Here is a 21587-nt window from a genome sequence, read left to right on the forward strand (position 1 = left end):
ACTTTACAAGTGAATGGTAATTTAAAGAATAAGCATTTACCTTAAACTTTGTACAAAACCATGACAAACTTGGATTATCACAATGTAATAAATGATTGGTTGTTTATTAGGCTCTAAGTCTTATTATACATTTATACATTTTTATAAGCGTACATATATCAGATAGATAGATAGATTGATAGATAGATAGACACGCAAGGATACCAGGGTCCTCAATATGTGACAAGTATCCTGCAGGCTTAATTCCTCACTTTTATTTAAGTACATTTTATATCAGAAAATCTCTTTTGATACTCAAGTACAGCAAATGGCATAAACGTGTAAGACTTTTACTAAAGTAACGTTATAAAAAAGTAACTTCAACTCCTACCAAACTCATTTTCTGGTGAGATACTTTTACTCAAGTATCACCTTTTAGGCACTTTATACAAGACTGAGTGTATACACTTTCTGTTCACTAAATATTACACACTGGATCTTTAATGGTCTGTTTTGTGGGATTTCTGATGCACAGTAATTAGAAGCCGCACGTGAAGGCATCACTGCCTGGGAAAATGGGAGGTGAATGTTTTGTCAACGTGACTGTCATCGAGTGAACGCTCCGGGGGAAGAGAAAAGCCGAGCCTTCGCTCCTCCTCCACTTTACATCGTCGGGACCTGGGGAAGTGTCCGGACGGGGGAGACAGTCAGTCAGCCGAGCCCAGGATTCTGGGGGGGAAAGATGGGAATAAAAGTCACAGTGTTCGTACTTCTCCTCTGTGCAGTGCTTCCACACATGTACCGTAACGTCCAGGACAAGTCGTCGCCGCATTGTGTGTTTTGTCCGTTTCTCTGTAGTGGAAGCCCGCAGCCGCCGCAGCAGCAGCAGCAGCAGCGCGAGCTAGCTTAGCAGACTCCCGCTGGCAGTGCCAGACACACAGGTACAGGAGGAGAGGAGGAGGGGGTCGCTGACAAAGAAAGGTGGCGAGGGAACGATGAACCGCTTCCGAAAGTGGCTCTACAAGCCCAAGGTAAGTTACCTTGGATTGACGCGGACTCTAAGTCATTTTTTTGTATAGAGCTTTGATTACAGCTAACACTAAGAGCCAGTGAATGTGGCTGCTAGCCCTGGTTAGTTCACACACTGGCACACATCTGCTAATGTTAGCCTGGGTACCTGATGTTACTGTACCAGACAACAGCAGCAGCAGCAGCCGCCTCAGCAGCCGCCTCAGCCTCTTTGTTGTTGTTGATGCTTTTGTTTCCAATCTGGGCCAACAATGGTACAGCTTCATTCATACATACTGATGTATACTGACAGACACCCTGCTCTCCTCAGATGACATTCGTTTATTTTAAATAATTGCTTTGTTTCTGAATTGCACCATAATAATAATAATACTACTAATAATAATAATATTATTGTTGTTGCTAACAATAGCGGTAGCAACAGCGAGCAATTCATTAGATTATTCGCTAACAATTTATAACCACATTATTCTAAATTAATAAATATGTTTTATTTAAATGTTTTATGTTGTTTTTTTTACTTGGCTGAGTCAAAAAAATGTTTTTGCTTTTGCCACTTTGAGTTAAAAGAATAATTTCCAACCCAAAGCGGTTGGAAGAACACCATTATTAAGGAGTACATTTGGAGTTACAGCAGCATTGTAGCAGCAGATTCACAGCATTATGAACAATATCTATTTAAATATGAATTGTAGAAATATTATATTTATATTTATTTAATTTCATTCTTGAAAATAATATTAAAAAACAATATAAACAAAAAAATCCAAAACAAGAATGAAAAGGAGCAGTAAGAAGATAAATCTTGTATGAACTTACACAAAACCTGTTTAAAAAAAAAAGAAGAAAATTATAAAACAAAATAAACTAGTCAGGCTGATATAAAAAGCAATCCTATTTTAATCATCCTTCTAAAAATACTAATTGGTTCATCTGTGTTCAATTAACAATGTCTTAATAACATAACTAATAAAAGCATAGTTTTAGCTTGTTAAGTGTGTTTGGACAAATGCAAATGTAGCATTCTGTCTAAAGCTGAACAATTCATCGCAATTTTATCGATAAAATCACAATACGGCCTGCAGGAATTTTCAAATCGCAATTTTTCTTAAAGCCAAAATGTGTCTGCAAAATAATTGCAATTACATATTTATTAAAAAATCTGTCATTATTGATTAACCTGTTTGGTTTTTGTCTGACTAATAAAATAAAAATTAGCAAGAATTTGCCAAGTCAGAATCATTTTAAAGTTTGGTATTTAAAAAAATAAAATAAAATAAACCACTGCGACAAATACCCGATTGAAGTACTCACTCATTGTGCAGTGAAACAACTTTTACGCTGTTGCAGTATTGGAGGAAAGGTTGTTTAATGCCACCAAAACACATCTAATCAGATGCGGTCCAGGCTCACTTGGCAACATCATCACTTTTGGAGTGAGAGCTTGTTGGGGATGTTCTGTAATTTTTGGAAATCAGGCTCACACAGTGAGGAAACCGGGCTGACACAGCAGAGGACGTATTGAAGGCTCAGTGGCCTTGTTAAATGAACATTTAATATGTGTCATCCGCATCACTTTTTTAGGATGACTGACTGCCAATGTTTTTTCTTCGGGGAGTCCACTCTTGTTAACTTGTTGGTTTTAGGGAGAGCAATCGTAAGCGACTGCGTACGTAAACAGAACTGTATAAAGCAGGTTGTAAATGATCGATACACAGTAATTTATTTGTGCTGCATCATCACAAGGCATCAGCGTTTTTGTAGTCATACAGTATATAAATAAAGAGTCACAGGTTTCCTGGCCATTATGGATTGAAAAAACTCTTATCGGGTTTGCATCTGGAATAGTCTGAGCTGTGGAGTTTGTAAATTTAATTACGGGTTTGCAGTCTATATGAGTTCCTCACCCTGTCTGTTAAGTTCACTATTCACAGGGAGAATTGTTGGAGCAAATATTCCATTTAAAGCGCTCCACAAAATGATGCACACCACTTACACTACACTGCACTCTAACGTGTCCTCTTATGGAGGATTGAAAGAAAGTGGTTATTATTAGTAACAGCAGAGCATTTACATACAAACATTCATTTTGGATTCTTCAGACTTGAAGGTGTCAGGGATGATACTGAGCTGGATCATTGGACAGGATTTCATCCAGCCATCCATTTTCTACCGCTTTATCCTCCACATGAGGGCTGTGCCAATCTCAGCTGACATAGGGCGATAGGTGGGGCACACCCTGGGCAGATCGCCAGTCCATCACAGCGACACATATAGAGACAAACAACCATTCACTCTCACACTCACACCTATGGTCAATTTAGAGTTTCCAATTTACCTAATCCCCATATTGCATGTTTTTGGACTGTGGGAGGAAACGGGTGAACCCGTAGAAAACCCATGCAAAACATGCAAACTCCAAGCAGAAGGGCCCTTGTTCTGACCGGGTCATGAACTCTGGTCTTCTTCCTGCAAAGGCAAGAGCACGAGCCACTACAGATTTGATCCAGAAACCTTAAATATTATGTGACCGCCTCACTAAATCCGTGTGTTCATCATGGTACATTTCGGTTCGGTACAGTACGGTACAGTTTGGAATGGTAAAGCCCACGGTCAGGCTCTCGTTTTCAACTGAGAACAGTACCATTTGCCGGTATCAGCAAGATACGTAGTATGATGTTGTACCGGTGCGCCGACAATGAACAACAGCATTGAACATGATGCAACAGACAACAACACAACGGTTGCTTGGTTTGTGGCTGTTTGTCTCATCAAAACGTCAAGCTTTGTCAGCGATTTCGACCGAGGGTGGCGAAGAACACCGGTTGCAAGACAGTGACGCTTTTCTGTCGTCCAATCAGCTGACGGTCATGGGTCTAGCTCCACCCATACTGTACCATATCATTACTCTGGTGCCTAAAAAAAAATGGAACTGTTGAGGCTGGTTATTTTGGTACTATTCCTAAAGGAAATGCAAAAAAATGCTCTACCACTCGGTGGAAACGCGCCATAAGCGCAGACGGCATGCTGAAACGAGAGACCTGTGCCACTACCGTCCTATGACCAGAACATGCTATCCTACTGATGGAGCGTTAGGCTTTTCAAAATGATTTATCATAGCTAGGGGGTTAACGCATCTGTACAAATGTGTTATTAACGGCTAATCTCGCGTATAAGAGGTAAAAGATTGAATCGCCGGACATCTGTGCTGGCTGAAGTTCAAGGATTGAGATTATTGGTATGTCTGACACAGAAAGTGGTATGTGGCCGTCCCTTAGAGGTGTTCAGATCAAGGCCTGAATAACTCTTCAGTCTTTTTATTGTACATTGCATCCTTTAAGTATATTGACATAACTGCATCATAGCTGTCCTTGCTTTCGAAATTGTTGTACGTGTTAAGTCTCCAAAGCAGTGGTTTATAGAAACTGAGGAAACGGTTCCACAGACGGCCTTATAAAGAAGTTGTTGACTGTGGTGCAGTCAGTGTTTTAGTAAATAGAAGTGTTTTACTCTATATATTAGAGTGATGGAAGGCAGCTGAGTTGCCGTATCAACTATAATTGGAGTTTTTGCAACAGTAGTGTAAGACAAGGCTTAGTTGAAATGCATCTGATTATATATTATCCTCCCTCTCTTCACCACACACACGCACCTGCGTCATTCCCCTTTTCTCTGCTGGACCGCGTTTGCCGTCTCAGCATTTTTGTGGTCCGTTGTTGGGGTTTGGCCCAACCGTCAGGGGTTCACCAGAGTATTGTTGTGTTCATGAATGACTACTGGCGCTGAGCTATTACATCAGTGCGTTTTCTGCCAAATCACGGCCATGGCAGGACTCGACAGAATTACACACGAGTCTGTGGGATTTAAATGGCCCGTTCTGTGTCGGAGGAGTGACGAGAAGAGTGCTGAAAGCCGAGGTAATTGTCACAAATCAGTACGAAAAGAAGCGGTAATGGAAGGATTCGTGCTCCTGTTACTGAGAAGCAGCTCAGATAGCCAACAGTTTTACTTTTGTACGAAGAGAAATTATTCCTGTGATTGAAATAGGTGCCCAAACTGCGTGTTTCGGCGTTCACTGTTGAACACAGCGTCATTTTGCATCAGCAGTAAGCTGTTTATTATTGAACTATGTTCTCCACGAGATAGAAAGGTGATGAATCAGCATGTTCCCTTGACTGAAGCAAAGCTATTCATATTTCCAGAGCAGATAAGTCCCTGTGAGGAGGACACAGGGTGTTTGCTCTGTGCAGGACATGATAATATACCTGTATATTCAGCCCGGCACTTGATTGTCCTGGTCTTCCATAAGGCTGTTATGGAATGGTAGCAGTGGTTTACTCATTAACAGTACGGAACCTAACATTAGTTTGAGCGGTTTCACACTCCTTTTAGTCCTTAATCTGGTTTATCCAGTTTTATTTGTTGATGTTGATATTTATTTTACCTTTCAATTAGAAAGGGAAAAGATTTAGATGGATAAAGAAGTAATGGGCGAAGTATTGTCAGACAAAGACGAGACCTGGCTCAGGTTTCTCAGCCGCCGAAATGGCCACCGTGCACTCACCTCTCATTCATCAGCTGCAAACTTACTGAGTGACGGGTGGCAAGAGAGGGAGATGTCAGGAGGCTAAACCTGTGTTCCGTTGTGGCTGTTGTTCCATCAGGCATTCAGGAACTGACCTTCAGCTCCGCACCGACTCATCCGTCAGTGTGATGGGCTCACAGCTCACATCAGGCTGCATGCTCTTGCCTCCATCTACAGTTCAGGATGCTTCTAATTTGTCTTTTTATTTCCACCTCCCCCCCTGCCGGACAGTTGAGTGCGTGGGTACCCCGATACTTTTCCTCACTCCTCCTTATCAAAATGTCAGATATCACTGTGTGTGTGTAACAATGTAGGCTGTTGGCAAGCGTAAGAACATACGTAACGCTGATGCCTTATTACTCCGATAAGGTCATCCAGCATTTGATAGTTCACTTGTGAAAGCGAGGGAACGAAATACATCTCGACACCACAAAGCAATTATTTCCGGGCTTTAAAACGCCGCCTCGTCGACCACTTTTCAATATTTTTCCCCTCGATTTTCAAATTCCAGCTCAACATTTATGCACTTTATTGTAATATTTGTGCACGTCTAGTTTTCGTTCCCAAGTTAATTTGTCAACAACAGGGACAGACAAACAGGGAACTTATTAAATTATGAAATTATTACTGATTACTACTGACTGGTTTGGCCGTTGTAGAGCGTGCTATCTTGTTCATTTTGTACATCATGTTGATTTATCACTGCTCTGACTTGTTTGTGTGTGCTGCTAACGCGCAAGAAATAGAACCCAGAGAAATTGGAACGATTCGGCACTTGTCTTTGCAGAGTGGACTCACACTGAGTTGATGGACGAGCAAACTGCTGAGCAGCAGCCAGCGTGGCTTCAAATTTAGCCCCTTTGCTGGAGATCTTTGGGGAAGTCCCATTCTGCTTACCCACCAGCCATGGGATAATTGATTTGGTGTCAGCTGCCTGGATTTAGCGAAGCTGACCTGAGTGCAGATTGAAACAGGCTGGGTGATTGAAGGCCTTTTAAAATTCATTGCAGGATTGGGGGATCAGGGTCCGCTGTCCGAGATGTGGGAAAGCGATGATTAAAGGGAAGTAGCTGTGGGAGAAGAGTTATATATATATATAAAGGTACCATACAGGCTGCGCTCATTTTTTAACACCTCATTATTTATTGGCGATAATCGCTATCCACTTCGATCAAAGGCCTGTTTCAAATTCCACTCTTAGTTGTCACTGACGATATACATCACCCGTGGATCCGAGGGACTCCTTTGTCTATACTAGTGTTCAAGGAAGAGCGAGCAAATGAAAAGCCACCTTCCTGCTCTCTGTAGGAAGCTGTAATTTTAGGATTAAATTTGGCTGTGGTTACAGTTGGCAGGACATATGATAAAAGCCTATCACTCGACAGGTGTGTTAGTCATGTGGTGTCAGTGCATTTTCCAATGGTGACCATTACTTGCGGGTAAAATGACACTGATGATGATGATAGTTTTCTTCTTCTGAGACAAATGAAGCTTCGTCATTGTGGTGCACAGATGCAAACACATCTCTTCGGTATTTTGTTTCTACATATGTTATTTAGTTAGTTCAGTCTTTATGTTGCTTCTTCCCTGTTAGATGGAGATGCCACTTTCAGGTGCCATTTCACTCCACAAGCTTCTAGAATCTTGACAGACCGCAATCAGAAAAGCTAACCACAGCTGCCATTGTCTTATTCGGGGCCGCCCCGTTAGTGCCAGCACTAAAAGGTAGTATTAAAATAACCGGCCGCTACTGTTCCATTCTTTGGTACCCTTCCCTTGGGGTACCAGAGTAAAATGGTACTGTTCTCTGTCGAAACGCAAGCCTGACCCAGGACTTTACTAGAGTTGCAAGTAACGATTATTTTCATAATCGATTAATCTGTCGATTATTTGCATAAAATATCAGAAAACCATAAAAAATGTTGATCGGTGTTCGTCAAACCTGGAAATGATGACGTTCTCAAATGTCTTGTTTTATCCACAAAACAAACTGATGAACTTTTAATGATTTCTTTGTTATCCAGAGCAAAGAAATGAAGAAAATCCTCGCATTTAAGAAGCTTAAACAATCGGAAATCTTGTTTTAATCGTGAAAAAAAGCTTCAAACCGATGAATCGATGATCAAAATGGTAGTCGATTCATGCAATAATCGATGAATAATCAATTCATTGTTTCAGCTCTAGACTTTACCATTCCAAACTGTACCGTACCATGATGGAAACTGCATGGAGGGATCATGGCAATGCATATAAGTAGGGTTGGCTTGAGTTGAATTTTTTTCTTCAGTATGTCTGATAAATGTTATGCACGGGTTGTATTTTCTGGTGTTTTTGTGTAAAGATGATGGCACGTGCCTCCGCCCAACCCCAACCCTAACCCAGAACAACATTGTGTAAATCTAAAAGTTGCCCTAACCTCCGTCACTTCAGTGTAACAGCCATTGCTGGATCTCAAGCAGATGATTTATTGCATAAGAACGTCCTGGCAGTTGGTTTGAAGAGAGGTGTTCCCCCCCCCACCACTTTTTGCAACACATGTTGCCTCAGTCCAAATGCCAGATTAAGGCAAGTGTCAGAGAAGGGACAAGCACACAGATGATGCCATATGTCCAGATGTGCAGACCACTCTGAATGAACTGAGTCTAGTCTGCAATGGAACCAGCAGACACATTTGCACAGTCAGACTTGTTAAAAACCATTATTTTGTTGTGTGTGTGTGTGTATTTGAATACAGTGCAAGCTAGAATGCAGTCAGATGTGATCACAGGAGCCGATTTATTTTAACACACGCATATCTTTCCGACAGATGTACCAGGTTTGAGCGAGGCACATGATTGCTGGGAGTAATTTAACGGCACAGCCATTTAACAGAAACTCCAACACCCTAAAGTGTTTCCAGAACGTTTTTTTAAAAGTGTTGTCGTTTCTGCCTAAAAGATCCCATCAATAACTTGACACAGGGTTGAGGAGAGAAAAGTCCTGATGCAAGCTGCGCGCGAAACAAATGACTCGACACAAGTCGACCTGCTCGAGCACAGCATTGAAAGACTATGCTTTAATTCTGCCAACTTAATATCAATAATGGTTGAGGAAGAAGTTTCCTTGTTTGTTACCCAAAATGATTGGCTCGCTCTTGCTCGGGCTTTTATGCTGAGTCCTGAATAATGAATGAGGTGATGAACTGTATCCGGCAGCTTTTTGGTCAGTCTGCCAACTGACTGGATGAAGCAGAGTGAGCTGGTTCCCCCCCAACAATATTTGCCTCTGATCATTGGAAGGCAGCCAGCAGGCAGCAAATTGAGCCTGGAATAGAGTATAGAGGGCAGGGGCAAGGTTTCTCATAAGTCCCTTAAGTGGGCTCAGTGGGTGTGCACTCATGCTATGGACGCTGGTGAAGAATTAGCCCGGCAGCGTCTATCACCTGCACAGACTGAATACTCCAGATTAAGCAGCTCAATGAGATATATGTGTGATAAAAATGACCTTTTCAGCACGGTTCATATATTGACAGAACAGAATTTTCCCTTCAGTCATTGTGAAATGATGGGACTGAGGTGGCTTAACAGTAATTGCCACTCCTGTGGGAACATATGGGAGCTTAATAGTCTGAAATGATGGGGTTTCTGACCGCGGCGGATTGAGACTTTTGAGTTATCCGAGAGAGAGAGGTCACCCAGGACGCCTGACAGCAGGAGCATAACAGGAGAGCGGTGCACCACAGGAGACGGGAGCTGAATCTGCTGAATCATTTCCTCACTTGTGCGAGGTAGAGCTGTCATTGGTGAAAATGACACAAGACGAGGAGTCAGACCTTCAGACGTTCACACGTTTACAGTCTATTACTGACTCATAGTCCATATGACTCGTAAAGGGCCTCCTCTCTCACAGACTGCTGCCATATTGCGACCCTTGTTACCAAAGATATCAGCTGGGCTTAATTTGATTGTATCGTACTTAAAGTGACAGTTCAGCAGAGTCAACCGCAATGAAAATGTGGCTTCCAGCGGTGACACAAGGGATTTTTGCCACTTAACAAAACACACAATGATTAAAACCTGCACCTGCTTAAGTCCACAATATTTTAAGATGAAGTCTGCCACTTAATCTCATTGTTAGACAGCCGTGGGCCATGTTTTCATTATAACATGATATTAAGTGGTGGTGGTGGTGGCGGTGGGGTGCATATGGCCCGCAGGCTGCCAGTCTGATGCCTCTGCTTTAAAGTGTGTGTGAAGCAATTTTGTGGAGATTCTCCTCTTCAGACATTATATATGTTAGAAAAGAGTGGCTGAGAACAAATTAGTTGTGGAAGACTGTAAAACTGTTTCTCTGTTTTGCAAGTGTAAGTAGATTTTATTAGATTATATTATTAATGAGCCACACTCTTTGCTTATTAATAATCACGTTCATTTAGTGGTGACAATCTCCACGTAGTAAACAAGTACATTATAATTAGGTTATGTTTAAATGTTGGAACAGCCGTAACAACTCGAGCATCTGTAATGAATGAAACCCATTCACCTGTTTGCTTGTCACCTCTGATTTCAATTCCTCACACATTTTTTTTTCCCCCCCTCCTTATATCTATTAAAAGATCCTTCCCTTGACAACCAAATATCTTGAGCAAGCAACTACTGCCTATCAAGAAGTAAATCATTGTGTCTTGAACATTGCCTCGCCTTTTGAGTTTTGCCCACTGATACAATCCTGCAGGAATGTTCCCTCTTGTGTGAGGAATGCAGCAGTAGGAGGCTATAGGACGGCATCTGTCTCTAATGCTGCTTCTTCCGTCCTCTTGTCACTGACGGTCTATACGCGTCGGGAAAAAGAATACCGTCACTCTCTGTGCCGTGTTATGTCTTAACAAGAAAAGGGTCTTTCACTGTCTCCCACTCCCGTTTCCTGTTTGGCTGCTTTTTTTTTTGTATAGAGTCACTCACTATTGTGTAGTTTTATATCTGTGTCTTTGTCTTGTTGAGTAGGGATATTGTTTCATTCAGAATGTGGACGTTTAGATGACCTCATTGTCTCTTTATTTTATTCCCCATTAGCCTACACATTAACCCAGTTAAATGTTTGTCCGTCATGGTATTATACTGTCTGTGGCTGTCTACTCCCAGTCTTCACACACCATTTCTGCTGTATATAGATCATGTGAGTGACCTTGTTAAAAGACTGAGAAACATTTACTTATATCTGTCTGCTAATGGAGCTTCTGTGTAGCCTGACTTACCTGTGGTAACCGTGGTACCATTGTTCGTTGTGATTCTTGTGTTGATGCTCAATGACCAATCAGTACCAGGTACTATCACTAATGGAAAACCAAAAAAAGCCGTTTCCGAGGCGATTCCAGCCATGCCGGGCCGGGACCATTTAGTGGAAAAGCGGCAATTTATGATTTATCAGGATGTATCTGTTCTGTCTTGAAAAGAAAAAGGCTGCCTGTGAATCACTGAGCTGTAGCTTTGATTCAGCTGTGGGCAGAAGATCAACCTATCACACATTTAAAGGAACATACCAGCAATTATCATTATATTTTAAGTGCGATCCCCCTCTCCCTGTGATATACTGTGTTTCGTCCTCCAAATAACATTCGACACTGCGAGTCGTTCTTTCCCCCCTCACAGAAATCATGCGACAACTATCCTCGGTTTTTGTCTCAGCGTTGTCTCCTCACAGTTTGTTCCATTATTAATGAGAGGGAGAGTGAGGCAACGGCACCGTGTATTATATTCGGAGAGGGGAGGCAAGGGCCGACCGGGGAGAGCTTCACACAACAGGAAGCACGGCAAACTTAAGGGAAAAGGTCCTGCGAGAGGCTTTCGGTAAACACAAACAAAAATATTTGACTCCATGAAAAGCACTTTCAGACATTAGATGCCTGCAGCAGAATGAGTCAGTATATCAGTGTAACTCGCCTCTTCCTCCAGTCTGCACAGTCATGCTGTCCCTATAATCTCCTGTACCGTCATTGGGTCCCTGTGGTTTGTGATGATGCATATTGGCATGTGGTAGCCATTTTTCAAGAACTCTTCTCAGGACGTGTGTGTGTGTGTGTGTCCGTGCATGATCTGTTGGTGTCTTTGATTTAACATTTTGTTTCTTGATTATTCTATAAAAATCTGTACTGGTCGAAAGCGGCTATTCAGATGATGAATTATTCTGTTTATATCATTTCGTAGCCTCAGCGTATCGTCTCTAACTAGTGTGCTGTGGCTGCACGTGCTTCGATCAGCATGGGGCGAGATAATGACACAAATCCTCAACCAGGGTCAGACTTTCTAATTACGCCCACTCTTCTGGGGAGCTTTTGCCCCGTATTAACCTCTGTTAAATAAAATAATTCAGCAAATAGGAGTTGAATCTTTTGTTTATTTGGCCTATGAAATGCCCTAACATTTGCTATTTTGTTCATGTCACTGAAGCAGCAGGTGACTTATAGAACGACATAGGACGCTCCGCTGGCTACATGTACGACTCGAGTGGATGAAGCTGTGCTTATTTAAAATGCGACACCTTGTAAACACCGTAGTGCTGTAGCTTTCAAAGCTGGGAGACTTGGTCGAACAAAATTTGACTCGTCCGAACCTTTGAGCATCAAGCTGCGCAGTCTTTGGTCTGCAGCTGCAGCATTCTTGACCCTGAACGTCCCTCACACACAGCTCCAAATACAACACACGCAAAGGCGAGTTGGCCTCATGGCCTGATGAAAAGAGATCTTTGTTGTGTTACCAGAGATTTCATAAATGCATCATTTTTTTTTTCCCACCACATACAGTAAGATCAGCACAGCCTTACGGTCAAATAAAACATTTGATTTTGTCCCAGTCATTGTCTGATAACAGCACAGTGAGTCTTTACACTCCTGGCTTGGCCTTGGCAAATTGTTTTTTTGCTTTGATATTATGTTACATCCTCTATACATCTTTGTCTCTGCATTGTTAACAGTGTTCCTCAATGTCAAAAACAACACCCTTGTGTTTCCTTGTTTCTGTGTAGAGGACGGACCCTCAGCTCCTGGCCCAGTTCTACTACGCTGATGAAGAGCTGAACCAGGTGGCCACTGAACTGGACAGCCTCGACGGCAGGAAGGACCCTCAGCGATGCACCCTGCTGGTCAACCAGTTCCGATCATGTCAGGTCAGTGGGGAGAACCGAACATGTTTAACGTTATCATCCTTTCATGTAACTAAGAAAAGCTTAAAAGCTCAACATTTAAATATAGGTGAATCTCTGTGCCATTGTAAAATGAGTTCATTTGTGTCTGTGGTGCATATAGAGTAAAGTGTTTTATGTTATGACTGAGCAGGCGAGGTGGGTGTTCTGTAGGGCTTCACAGTCTTATTTTCTTCCCTATCACGAGTCAATCACAGTTGCTGCTGTTCCCTGCACCATGCAGCTCCAATTGAGTTCCACTTGGCGGCCTTGCTTCTTTCTCTCCGTCACTGTCATAGAGACTGCATTGTTTTCTTAATTACTCAATAATCAATAAAGGGGGCAATACTCACTCGTTCATTTTAAATTGAGCATAAGTGAAATGCACGTAGATAACATGAATCCCCATCTTGTCTCTGAGCCAGGAATTCATTTAGATCATTTTCATTTCACACGGTCACCTGGGTTGACCTTTCTTTTATGACTGAAATCTCACTGAAAGATAGACACCTTGGCGGACGCAGGCGTGGCAATACGGTTGTTTGGCCTGGTTCTTGTGTCAAACAGTTCCTTTGATAAGGTGAGATAAGTGGACTTTGTTTTGAAGCAGCCCGCGGACACACACACACAAACACTTAGCGCTGATAACAACAATGTGTCATGTGGGTCATTATATGAGAGCTGCTTCTTAAGACAGAGGTGTTTTTAACTGTTGAAGTAACTCTACTTTTGGACAAGAATGTATTCAAAGTCTTTTTTAAACTAACTATCAAGTGAAACGCAAATGGAGAATCTTATGGTGGGTAAATTATGACAATTAGTGATACAAATGATAGTTTTAGCCTCGTATGAGGTCAGCGGAGGAGAGGAGCTTTTAAAGGTGATGCCGCGCATGAGTGATGGCTGCCTTGCTGCATCGTGCTGAGAGAGCTGGAGGGGGTCATTTGGCCCGTTGTGTCTTAGCCACCCCCACTGCTTTAGCTCTCAGGGGAGAGCCACTTAATAAGGTCATTGCTCAATCCCCGACTGTTCTGTCTCTTTTTCCTCGATACTTGTCTCTGTAAATCTGTCATGCTTTCTTTCTCTAATTATTCTTTTGCGCCCTTTTTTTTTTTTTTTTTTTTTTGGTATATTACCCTCTTTTCCATCCAGCCATTTTCTACCGCTTTATCCTCCACATGGGGGTCGCGAGGTGTGCTGTGCCAATCTCAGCTGACATAGGGCGATAGGCGGGGTTCAGTTTGCCAGTCCGTCACAGGGCCACATATAGAGACAACCATCCACTCTCACACTCACACCTAAGGTCAGTTTATTGTGTGTTTTTGGACTGTGGGAGGAAACAGGAGATCATCTTTTCAACATTATCATGTTGTCATGTTCGGGCATCGGGGGAAAACCTGGGCACAATATGAAAAGAAGTCTCTGATTCATCACTTCGCAAGCTGCCGTAAATAAAAGTTTGAAAGCCAACTCTCGGTACTTAGATGCTCAAAGAGAAGTCGTTTCGGTGGCGTGCCTCCAGGACTCGAGGATTTCGGAGAACGGAATTGAGCAGCGTTGTATCGCATCAGCCTTGAGGCCCCGAGAATAGAAGGCAAGTGCACTCGAGCCAAAATTTGCACTTGAAGCTGTCACGCAGCTATCATGGGCCTCTGTGGGGGGACGTTGCCTTTGTTACGGTGAGGCAAGCATATGTGCTTGAGATGGACAGAGATAGAGTCGAAATGGTATACACAAGAGACAGAACAAGGTACAGGGTCATAGATGGACGGAAAAGAGTGAATGAATGTCGGGTCTTTTGACAGACATGAGCATCACACCTCAGCTACTATCCCCTGGATGACTGGAAACCAGCCGTACCAAAGGTTATCACTGGTCTCTCCCACCGGGAGACGCTCGCAGACAGCGGGGGTGGCGATCAAGCCGGACCGAGGCACATGCACAGCACACGGCCATAAAGGACTCGGCGGGTTAAGCTCTGCCTCTCAAAGCTTTTTAATCTTTCTCCTCGGGGTGAGCAGAGAAAGACGCAGTGCTGTGCCTGACAAGATTACAGTGCACAGTGCGGCTATGGTTGAGCGAAAGGCTCATTGTAAGTCATTGTTATGGCTGCTGTACATGCCAGCAGCACATAAGTCTTCCTCAGTGTGTGACACTGCATTTTCACTGCTGGAGTTATGAGCTTTGGTTTTATATTTTTATTGAGCTTGCAAGGCCCACAATTGTCTAATGTACTTGTCCAATAATTTTCGTTCTGTGTCTAATCGGTGGTCTTTAAATGCTGCAATACAATGCACTTCTTCAATGTCTTAAAACCGGTTTCCACCCGGGCATGATTACCTCTCCGACTATTTCGCTCAATGTCTTTTCCTGACACTCTTGTGCTCGTCTGCAGGACAGTGTGTTGAACATCATCAATCAGATCATGGATGAATGTATCTCCAACGACCGGGCCAACAGAGACTTCTGTGTCAAGTTCCCAGAGGAGATCCGTCATGACAACCTGGCAGGGCAGCTGTGGTTTGGGGCCGAGGTAGTGTATTCCCTCCAGCATCATTCTGAAGGAAAACAAAACCTTACACATGCATCAATGTACATGAAACCACTTTTACAAACTGCGTTGTCTCTGCTGTAATGTCATTTTTTAATCTTCTGTGTGAAAATGTATCACGTGTATATGTGTGTGTGTGTGTGCAGTGTTTGGCCGCTGGCTCCATCATAATGAACAGGGAGATAGAGAGCATAGCCATGAGACCGCTGGCTAAGGATCTCACTCGTAGCCTGGAGGAGGTTCGGAACATCACCCGAGACCAGGCCCTGAGAGACCTCAACTTGTACACAGACCGCATGAAAGACGCACTGCGACATTTCGACAGCCTTTTTGCTGAGTTTGAGCTCAGGTAAATGAAGGCGCCGGCGTTAATGGCAATCGCATCAACGAGATGAAAACCACATTTGTCACTCGCTCAATTATTTTCGGTGCACAGTTTGCAAAAAAAAAAAAGATGCTGCAATTGTCATTATGTTCCTCTTCCTGCTCTTCCTTTGCCAGTTATGTGTCAGCCATGGTGCCTGTGAAGTCTCCCAAAGAATACTATATACAGCAGGAGGTGATTGTGCTCTTCTGTGAGACCGTGGAGAGGTGAGTTAGACGGATATAAATTTCATCTCGGTATTAAACCAGAATCCACACAGAGATAATGTGTTGTCTTCTTTTAATCATGTGTCTTCTTCCTGTCTGTTGTCTCAGGGCCCTGAAACTGGGCTACCTCACGCAGGACATGATCGATGACTATGAACCTGCACTAATGTTTACAATTCCCAGACTAGCCATTGTGTGGTAAGTGTTTCCATTCTCCTGCCTCTTCCTTTGTTTTCTGCTCTTTCCCAACCCCGCTCACAGAATTTTAAACATATTTTTAGTGGGCTGGTTGTGTATTCAGAGGGGCCTCTCAACCTACACCGAAAATCAGAGGACATGTCTGAGCTCTTCCGACCTTTTCGCACTTTATTAAAGAAAATCAGGTACAACACAAGAGTATTACACTTCACAAAGTTATTATTTTCTATTTTTTGCATGAAGTTTAAGCTCCATTGTGACGCCTTTACAGAGATCTGCTGCAGACCTTGAGTGAAGAGGAGCTGGTAACACTAGAGAGGAACCTGTGTATCTCTCAGGACTGGGAGTTGTCCACGGGCCAGGGGCTGGCTTCAAACGGCGCACCAGCACCAGTCCAAGAAAATCAGTCATCCTGCAGTCACGGTAATGACACTTCCAAGGGGGAGAGTGAGGGAGAGCAGGAGCATCTGGCTCTGTATGTCTGTCCCAGCCAGGAGGAGGAGCGGACGGAAGTGGAAAAGGGCTGGGAGGAGGTGGAGACTGAAAGGGGAGAGGAGGAGCAGGAACAGGGCCTGTTATGTGAGGAGGCAGAGGAGGCTGAGCTGGCGTGTTCCATGCAGTATGACGAGGAGGAACTTGAGCAGCTCAACATGATGGTGTACCTTGTAGGAGACGAGATGTCCACCCTGCTGTCGCCTCCTAGTCAGGGCCAGTCCCCAGCTCGCACTCCCAAAAGAGGAGAGGCAGGAGGCTCCAGTGGGGCTTCCAGCACTGATGCGTCTCCCCGCAGGCTTCTGGTGGGCCGGGGAAGGACACGTGTCAATGTAGAGGAGGAGGACAGGGTGTTCTTCATGGAGGACTTGGAAGCAGCAGGAGACAGCATCTCGAAAGAGGCATGTAGTTGTGTCGCGTCGCCTTTTAAAGCCCCAGAGTCTGCTCCTGTCGTGCAACGGAAGCAGGGGCCACGACCAGACTCGGTCAGGAATGGCTGGTACACTGAGACCCCGTCAGAGCAGCCATGTCCTCAGCCACGTGGCCAGAACGCGCTTTGTCATCACGCGAAGCTCCCGCCATGCACCGCCGGTCCGGGCTCCGAGCCTCTGCCTTACACTAACGGGTGGGAGCTGGGTTTAGAGGGGACAGCTTCTGAAACGGCGGAGGTCATTGCCCATCGTATGGGCGGTATGAAGCTATCTGCTACAGTCATCTTCAACCCGGGCTCCCCGAGCTTGACGGAGCTGGCCGTGGACAAGCTGTTGCTGCCGAGGCCCGCTCCCTCTGACATTGAGCCCTGTAGCCCCCTGGTGGCCACTCACTGCCTTCTTAACTCGTGTGTCTGTTGTGGGAGCTGCGAGGACGGCCATGACGACGCGATAACCACGGAGACCACCGGTCTGGGCTTGGGCCTCGCTCTGGGGTTGGACAAACAATCCAAGGGCGCAGCCAACAGCACCGTCATCCAGTCCTCTGCTTGCCGATTGCCCCTGCGCGGTCACGAGCCGCACAGTAAGGGGGAGCTCGCCCAGGTGACTCCCCCGTCCTCCCGCAGCCCTGCAGATCCACTGGAGGAGGATTTTAACTCCCAGTTCTGTGAGAAGTGCCTGGTGTTGGCTCCAGGGCCCGGGCGCGCTGCACACGACTGTAGCTCCAGCAGAGATGAGCAATCCCCGTGCAACCACCACCCGAGGACCGAAAAGAAGCAGCAGGCCAGTGGAATCCGACAGAGGGATAAGGAGATGGAGAAAGACAAGACAGGAAATAAGGAGAAGGACACCAAAGGGGACAGCAGGAGGAGCTCCAGGTGTGCTGGCATTTCTATATTTCCAATTCATTTAAACATATTTTTGGGTTTATGTTTAATTTCTGATGTATTAGCTCCGTACATCAACATAAAAATGATATATTTACCATATTTCATCACACTTTTTTATACTATTTTACAATTCGTGTTGCCTTAATTAGATACATCTATTGTTTTGCTTTTTTATTTTGCCATTTTCATCATTTATTTGGGTGTTATTTTTTTTTTTTTAGTTTTCAGAACTCTCCCCTCAGCTCTGTGTCAGCTAGTGACTGTGACAGTGTGTCGGTCACCACATGTAGTCTGTCGAGCAGTGCTTATACTCCCAGGTAAATCATCCTCCTTAATTAAAAAAAAGTGTCATGTGTTTGTGTGAGTGTCTCACGCTGCTCACACTCCGGTACTGGGTAATTACAATAAGACAAAATAGTCTTAACATGGAAGATGTTTTCAGCCGTTATTCCAGTCTCTGTTCAGATTCACTTCTTTCCTAATGAGCTACAGTTGAAGCCTCATGCTCGGTGTAAATGCAGTGGAGCTAAAATAGAATCCATCCTCTCAGACGTGCATTTGCAGCTCAGTGAATTGAATATTTAGGAAACCGAGTGTGTTTGTTTTCTTATCACAGTTTTCACACCACATTCTGCATCTGTCATTCAAACATTGACATTTATTTTTCGGTAAAACTTAATTTCAGTGTAATTTTGACCCATGATGAATGTATAAATGAATACACTCGGCGTGTTAGTTGTGCGTGTTTATTTGGTTCAGATGAAGTCACTTTTATCACTTCCCTCTAGCCCTGTGAGCAGCCTGACTCCCAGCTCATCGGACGACCTGGACCAGCAAGAGGTCCAGCTGGCTCTGGAAGGTGCCAAGTTGGCCGCCAGGAACAAGATCCGATCACGCTTCCACAGCAGCAGTGACCTCATCCACCGTCTCTTCGTTTGTATATCAGGTAAAAGCTCTCTCTCTCTCTCTGACAGGATACATTTTATATGGGAAGTAATGTAATTTAACCACAGGACATTAATATAACATTAATGGCCAGTTTGCACGAGATAAGAAATCTCAGTAAGAGTTGGGAGGGGTTAATTGGGGCAAGGAGGGTAGTAAATCTGGTGATCCCTGACTTCCGTCAACATAGCGGCTCTATCCATGCTTGGAAAACTTTGGACAGAATATTTACGCACACATTTACTGCTGGTCTATTCCCACGGGATTCATTCACCGTAATCTTTACTGACATTATCTGGTAACGGGACTAAAATTGAATAAAAAGCGCTGGTGATAATTACTTTACCTTCACCTCCTCATGTAAAACTAATCCCATCTGAATATCTCTGTGGTAACACTTTGTCTCTCTCTCTCTCTTTCTCCCCCCTTATTCTCTCTCTGTCACTCTCACTCTATTGTCTCACTTTGCTGATTTCACATTGTGTGTGTGTGTGTGTGCTGCAGGTGTTGCTGATCAGCTGCAGACCAACTATGCGAGTGACCTCCGCAGCATTCTCAAGACCCTTTTTGAAGTCATGGCAACCAAATGTGAGGAGGGGGACGACGATAAGCAAAAGAAAGGTAAAGGACATGTGTGAGACGCGTTGTCTTTACACTATTTTGATACAATTTTGGAGCCAATCTGCTGATTGTAAAGGTTATTATGGTTATTTTAGTTCTTCATTTTGACGCTCGGTTTCACGCAGGTCGTCTTCTAGATCATGTCTACATGCCTGAATGTGATTGTCTAATTATATATTTGCATTGCAGCGGAACAAGTGTACCTTAAAAAGACGGCCGGTGAGCGTAGGTATCGGCTGAAGTAATGGATCCGTGGTCGAGTGCTTCTCATTGACCCAGATGCTGCCTCATTAATTTACATGCCTGTTCGCTCAAAATAGGAAATTGTCTCGTGGGGGGGGGGGGAAATAAAGTGTGAACCCACCCAAAAAAAAAAAAAATCATCAGATAATTTCACATGAAGTATTATTTATTGAAGCGCCACTTTGGTTTCTCGTCCCGTGGTGTCCAGCAGGTCCTGTTCTGCGGAGTGCCGTGCTGGAGGACTGTGCGCTCTGCCAGGAGACCATTTCTTCTTCAGAGCTGGCAGCCAAGGCACGTGAGGGCCAGTTTGAAGGTCAGCTAATCTGCAACCTACCATTAATGTGTAACCCACTTATTTTCCCCTGCTGATGGAAGCAGGTTTGCTTCCCCGTGTTGACTGTGTTTTCTTGTTGGCTCCGTGTTAGACCCTCCTGACTGGGTCCCCGATGAAGCCTGCAACTCCTGCATTGCCTGCAAGGCACCGTTCACTGTTATCCGCAGGAAGCATCACTGTAGGAGCTGTGGAAAGGTACGGTCGCTGTCCTTTCAAGGTTATAATAGTTTTGGATTTTTCATTAGTTTTTGTTTTTGTTTTGTTTTTGAAATTAGGTAGTTTTAAGAGTGGGTTTGCGAGTTATTTTTTTGTAAATGCTTATTTTTAGTTACGTTTTTATTAGTTTTAGTGTTATTTTTTTGTAATATAAATAATTAAGTAAAGTATTGTGTCATCAAAACCCAGCAAAAGATACCATTTTAATAATGTATTAGGATAGAGGTTGGATGCTAACAGACTAAAGACACACATGAACATAACATGAATAATAATAATAATAATAAATACCCCTCATGAGACACATTACATTGTTTGTGAGCCAGGAGTCTCAGGAGCTCAATCTGAGGAAAAACATGAGCAAAATTAAAAAAACAAACAAACAATAAACCCAATAAAAGACTAAAGGTTTGATTCATGTCGATAAACACCCAATCAACCCAATTAACTACATAACAAATGTTCTGTTTAACTTGCACATTGTAAACAAAAACAAATCGAAAAAATATAAACACACTTAGTTTTGTAAACACACAATTCAGTTTCAGTTAGTTCACGTCTATTAAACTTTTAAACGTTTTTGTTTTCATTTCAGTTCACGAAAATGTCAATCAATTTTAGTTTCTGTTCGTTTTCGTTAACGATAATAACCTTGCTCGCTGAAATGGTGAATAAAGACATTCTTTTCCTTTCAGATCTTCTGCTCTCGTTGCTCCTCCCACTCTGCACCGCTGCCCCGATACGGCCAGGTGAAGCCCGTGCGGGTTTGCACACACTGCTACATGTTCCACGTCACACCCTTCTATAGCGACAAGGCCGGCATCTGACCCTGTGTCGCCAACAGAAAGCTCTCCGTCCGGCACAACAAAGCTCATATGCAACAGACAGTTTCCACAGCTGTGCGCAAAGCAAACGCCACACTCCTCTGGTCTTCTTTTACTCCTGACAAGGAAGACTTCAGAGTGACGACGGGAGCCGCTTTGTGAGAGATGCCGGCGCCTGAGTGGGAACCACAGGGATGATTTCTGTACCCAGCTAACACAAATCATTCACAAATGCCTGTGTGATTATAGAGTTGCAAAAAAGAAGAAAGGAAATGAACAGGCAATAACACATTTTGAACTTTGGCGTTGTGCAAGGAGTGTCCTGTAGCGGTTTGCGACACAAACTCGGAACAAACTACTTTGGGGTTTTTTTGTTGTTGCTTTAGGTGTAAATTAAAGGACTTGTGACATATTTTCTTATGCTTTAGCGAGCTTCCTACATTTGTGCCAGAGCTCCCTTGGGACTCGGATTACTCAAAAGAATGTAAGTCATGATAACCATG

General features: G+C 43.7%; 1 protein-coding gene across 4 annotated transcripts; it reads left to right on the forward strand.

Moving 5' to 3' along the window:
• Positions 1-581: 581 nt before the first annotated feature.
• zfyve28 (zinc finger, FYVE domain containing 28) lies at positions 582-21351 on the forward strand. Of its 4 annotated transcripts, none has more exons than XM_058615762.1 (14): positions 584-1010; positions 12593-12733; positions 15144-15281; positions 15446-15648; positions 15801-15890; positions 15999-16088; positions 16172-16273; positions 16360-17889; positions 18123-18218; positions 18690-18847; positions 19351-19467; positions 19919-20023; positions 20136-20239; positions 20956-21351. In XM_058615762.1, the coding sequence occupies exons 1-14, from the start codon at positions 975-977 to the stop codon at positions 21085-21087; spliced, it is 3042 nt and encodes a 1013-aa protein (XP_058471745.1). In that variant the 5' UTR covers positions 584-974; the 3' UTR covers positions 21088-21351. The 4 variants fall into 4 exon arrangements, with proteins under 4 accessions (XP_058471749.1, XP_058471745.1, XP_058471746.1 ...); XM_058615763.1 differs by having other exon boundaries at positions 19922-20023; XM_058615764.1 differs by lacking the exon at positions 18123-18218.
• Positions 21352-21587: the final 236 nt, after the last annotated feature.

Source organism: Solea solea, chromosome 18 (assembly GCF_958295425.1).
Source record: "Solea solea chromosome 18, fSolSol10.1, whole genome shotgun sequence".
Classification (NCBI taxonomy): Eukaryota; Metazoa; Chordata; class Actinopteri; order Pleuronectiformes; family Soleidae; genus Solea; species Solea solea.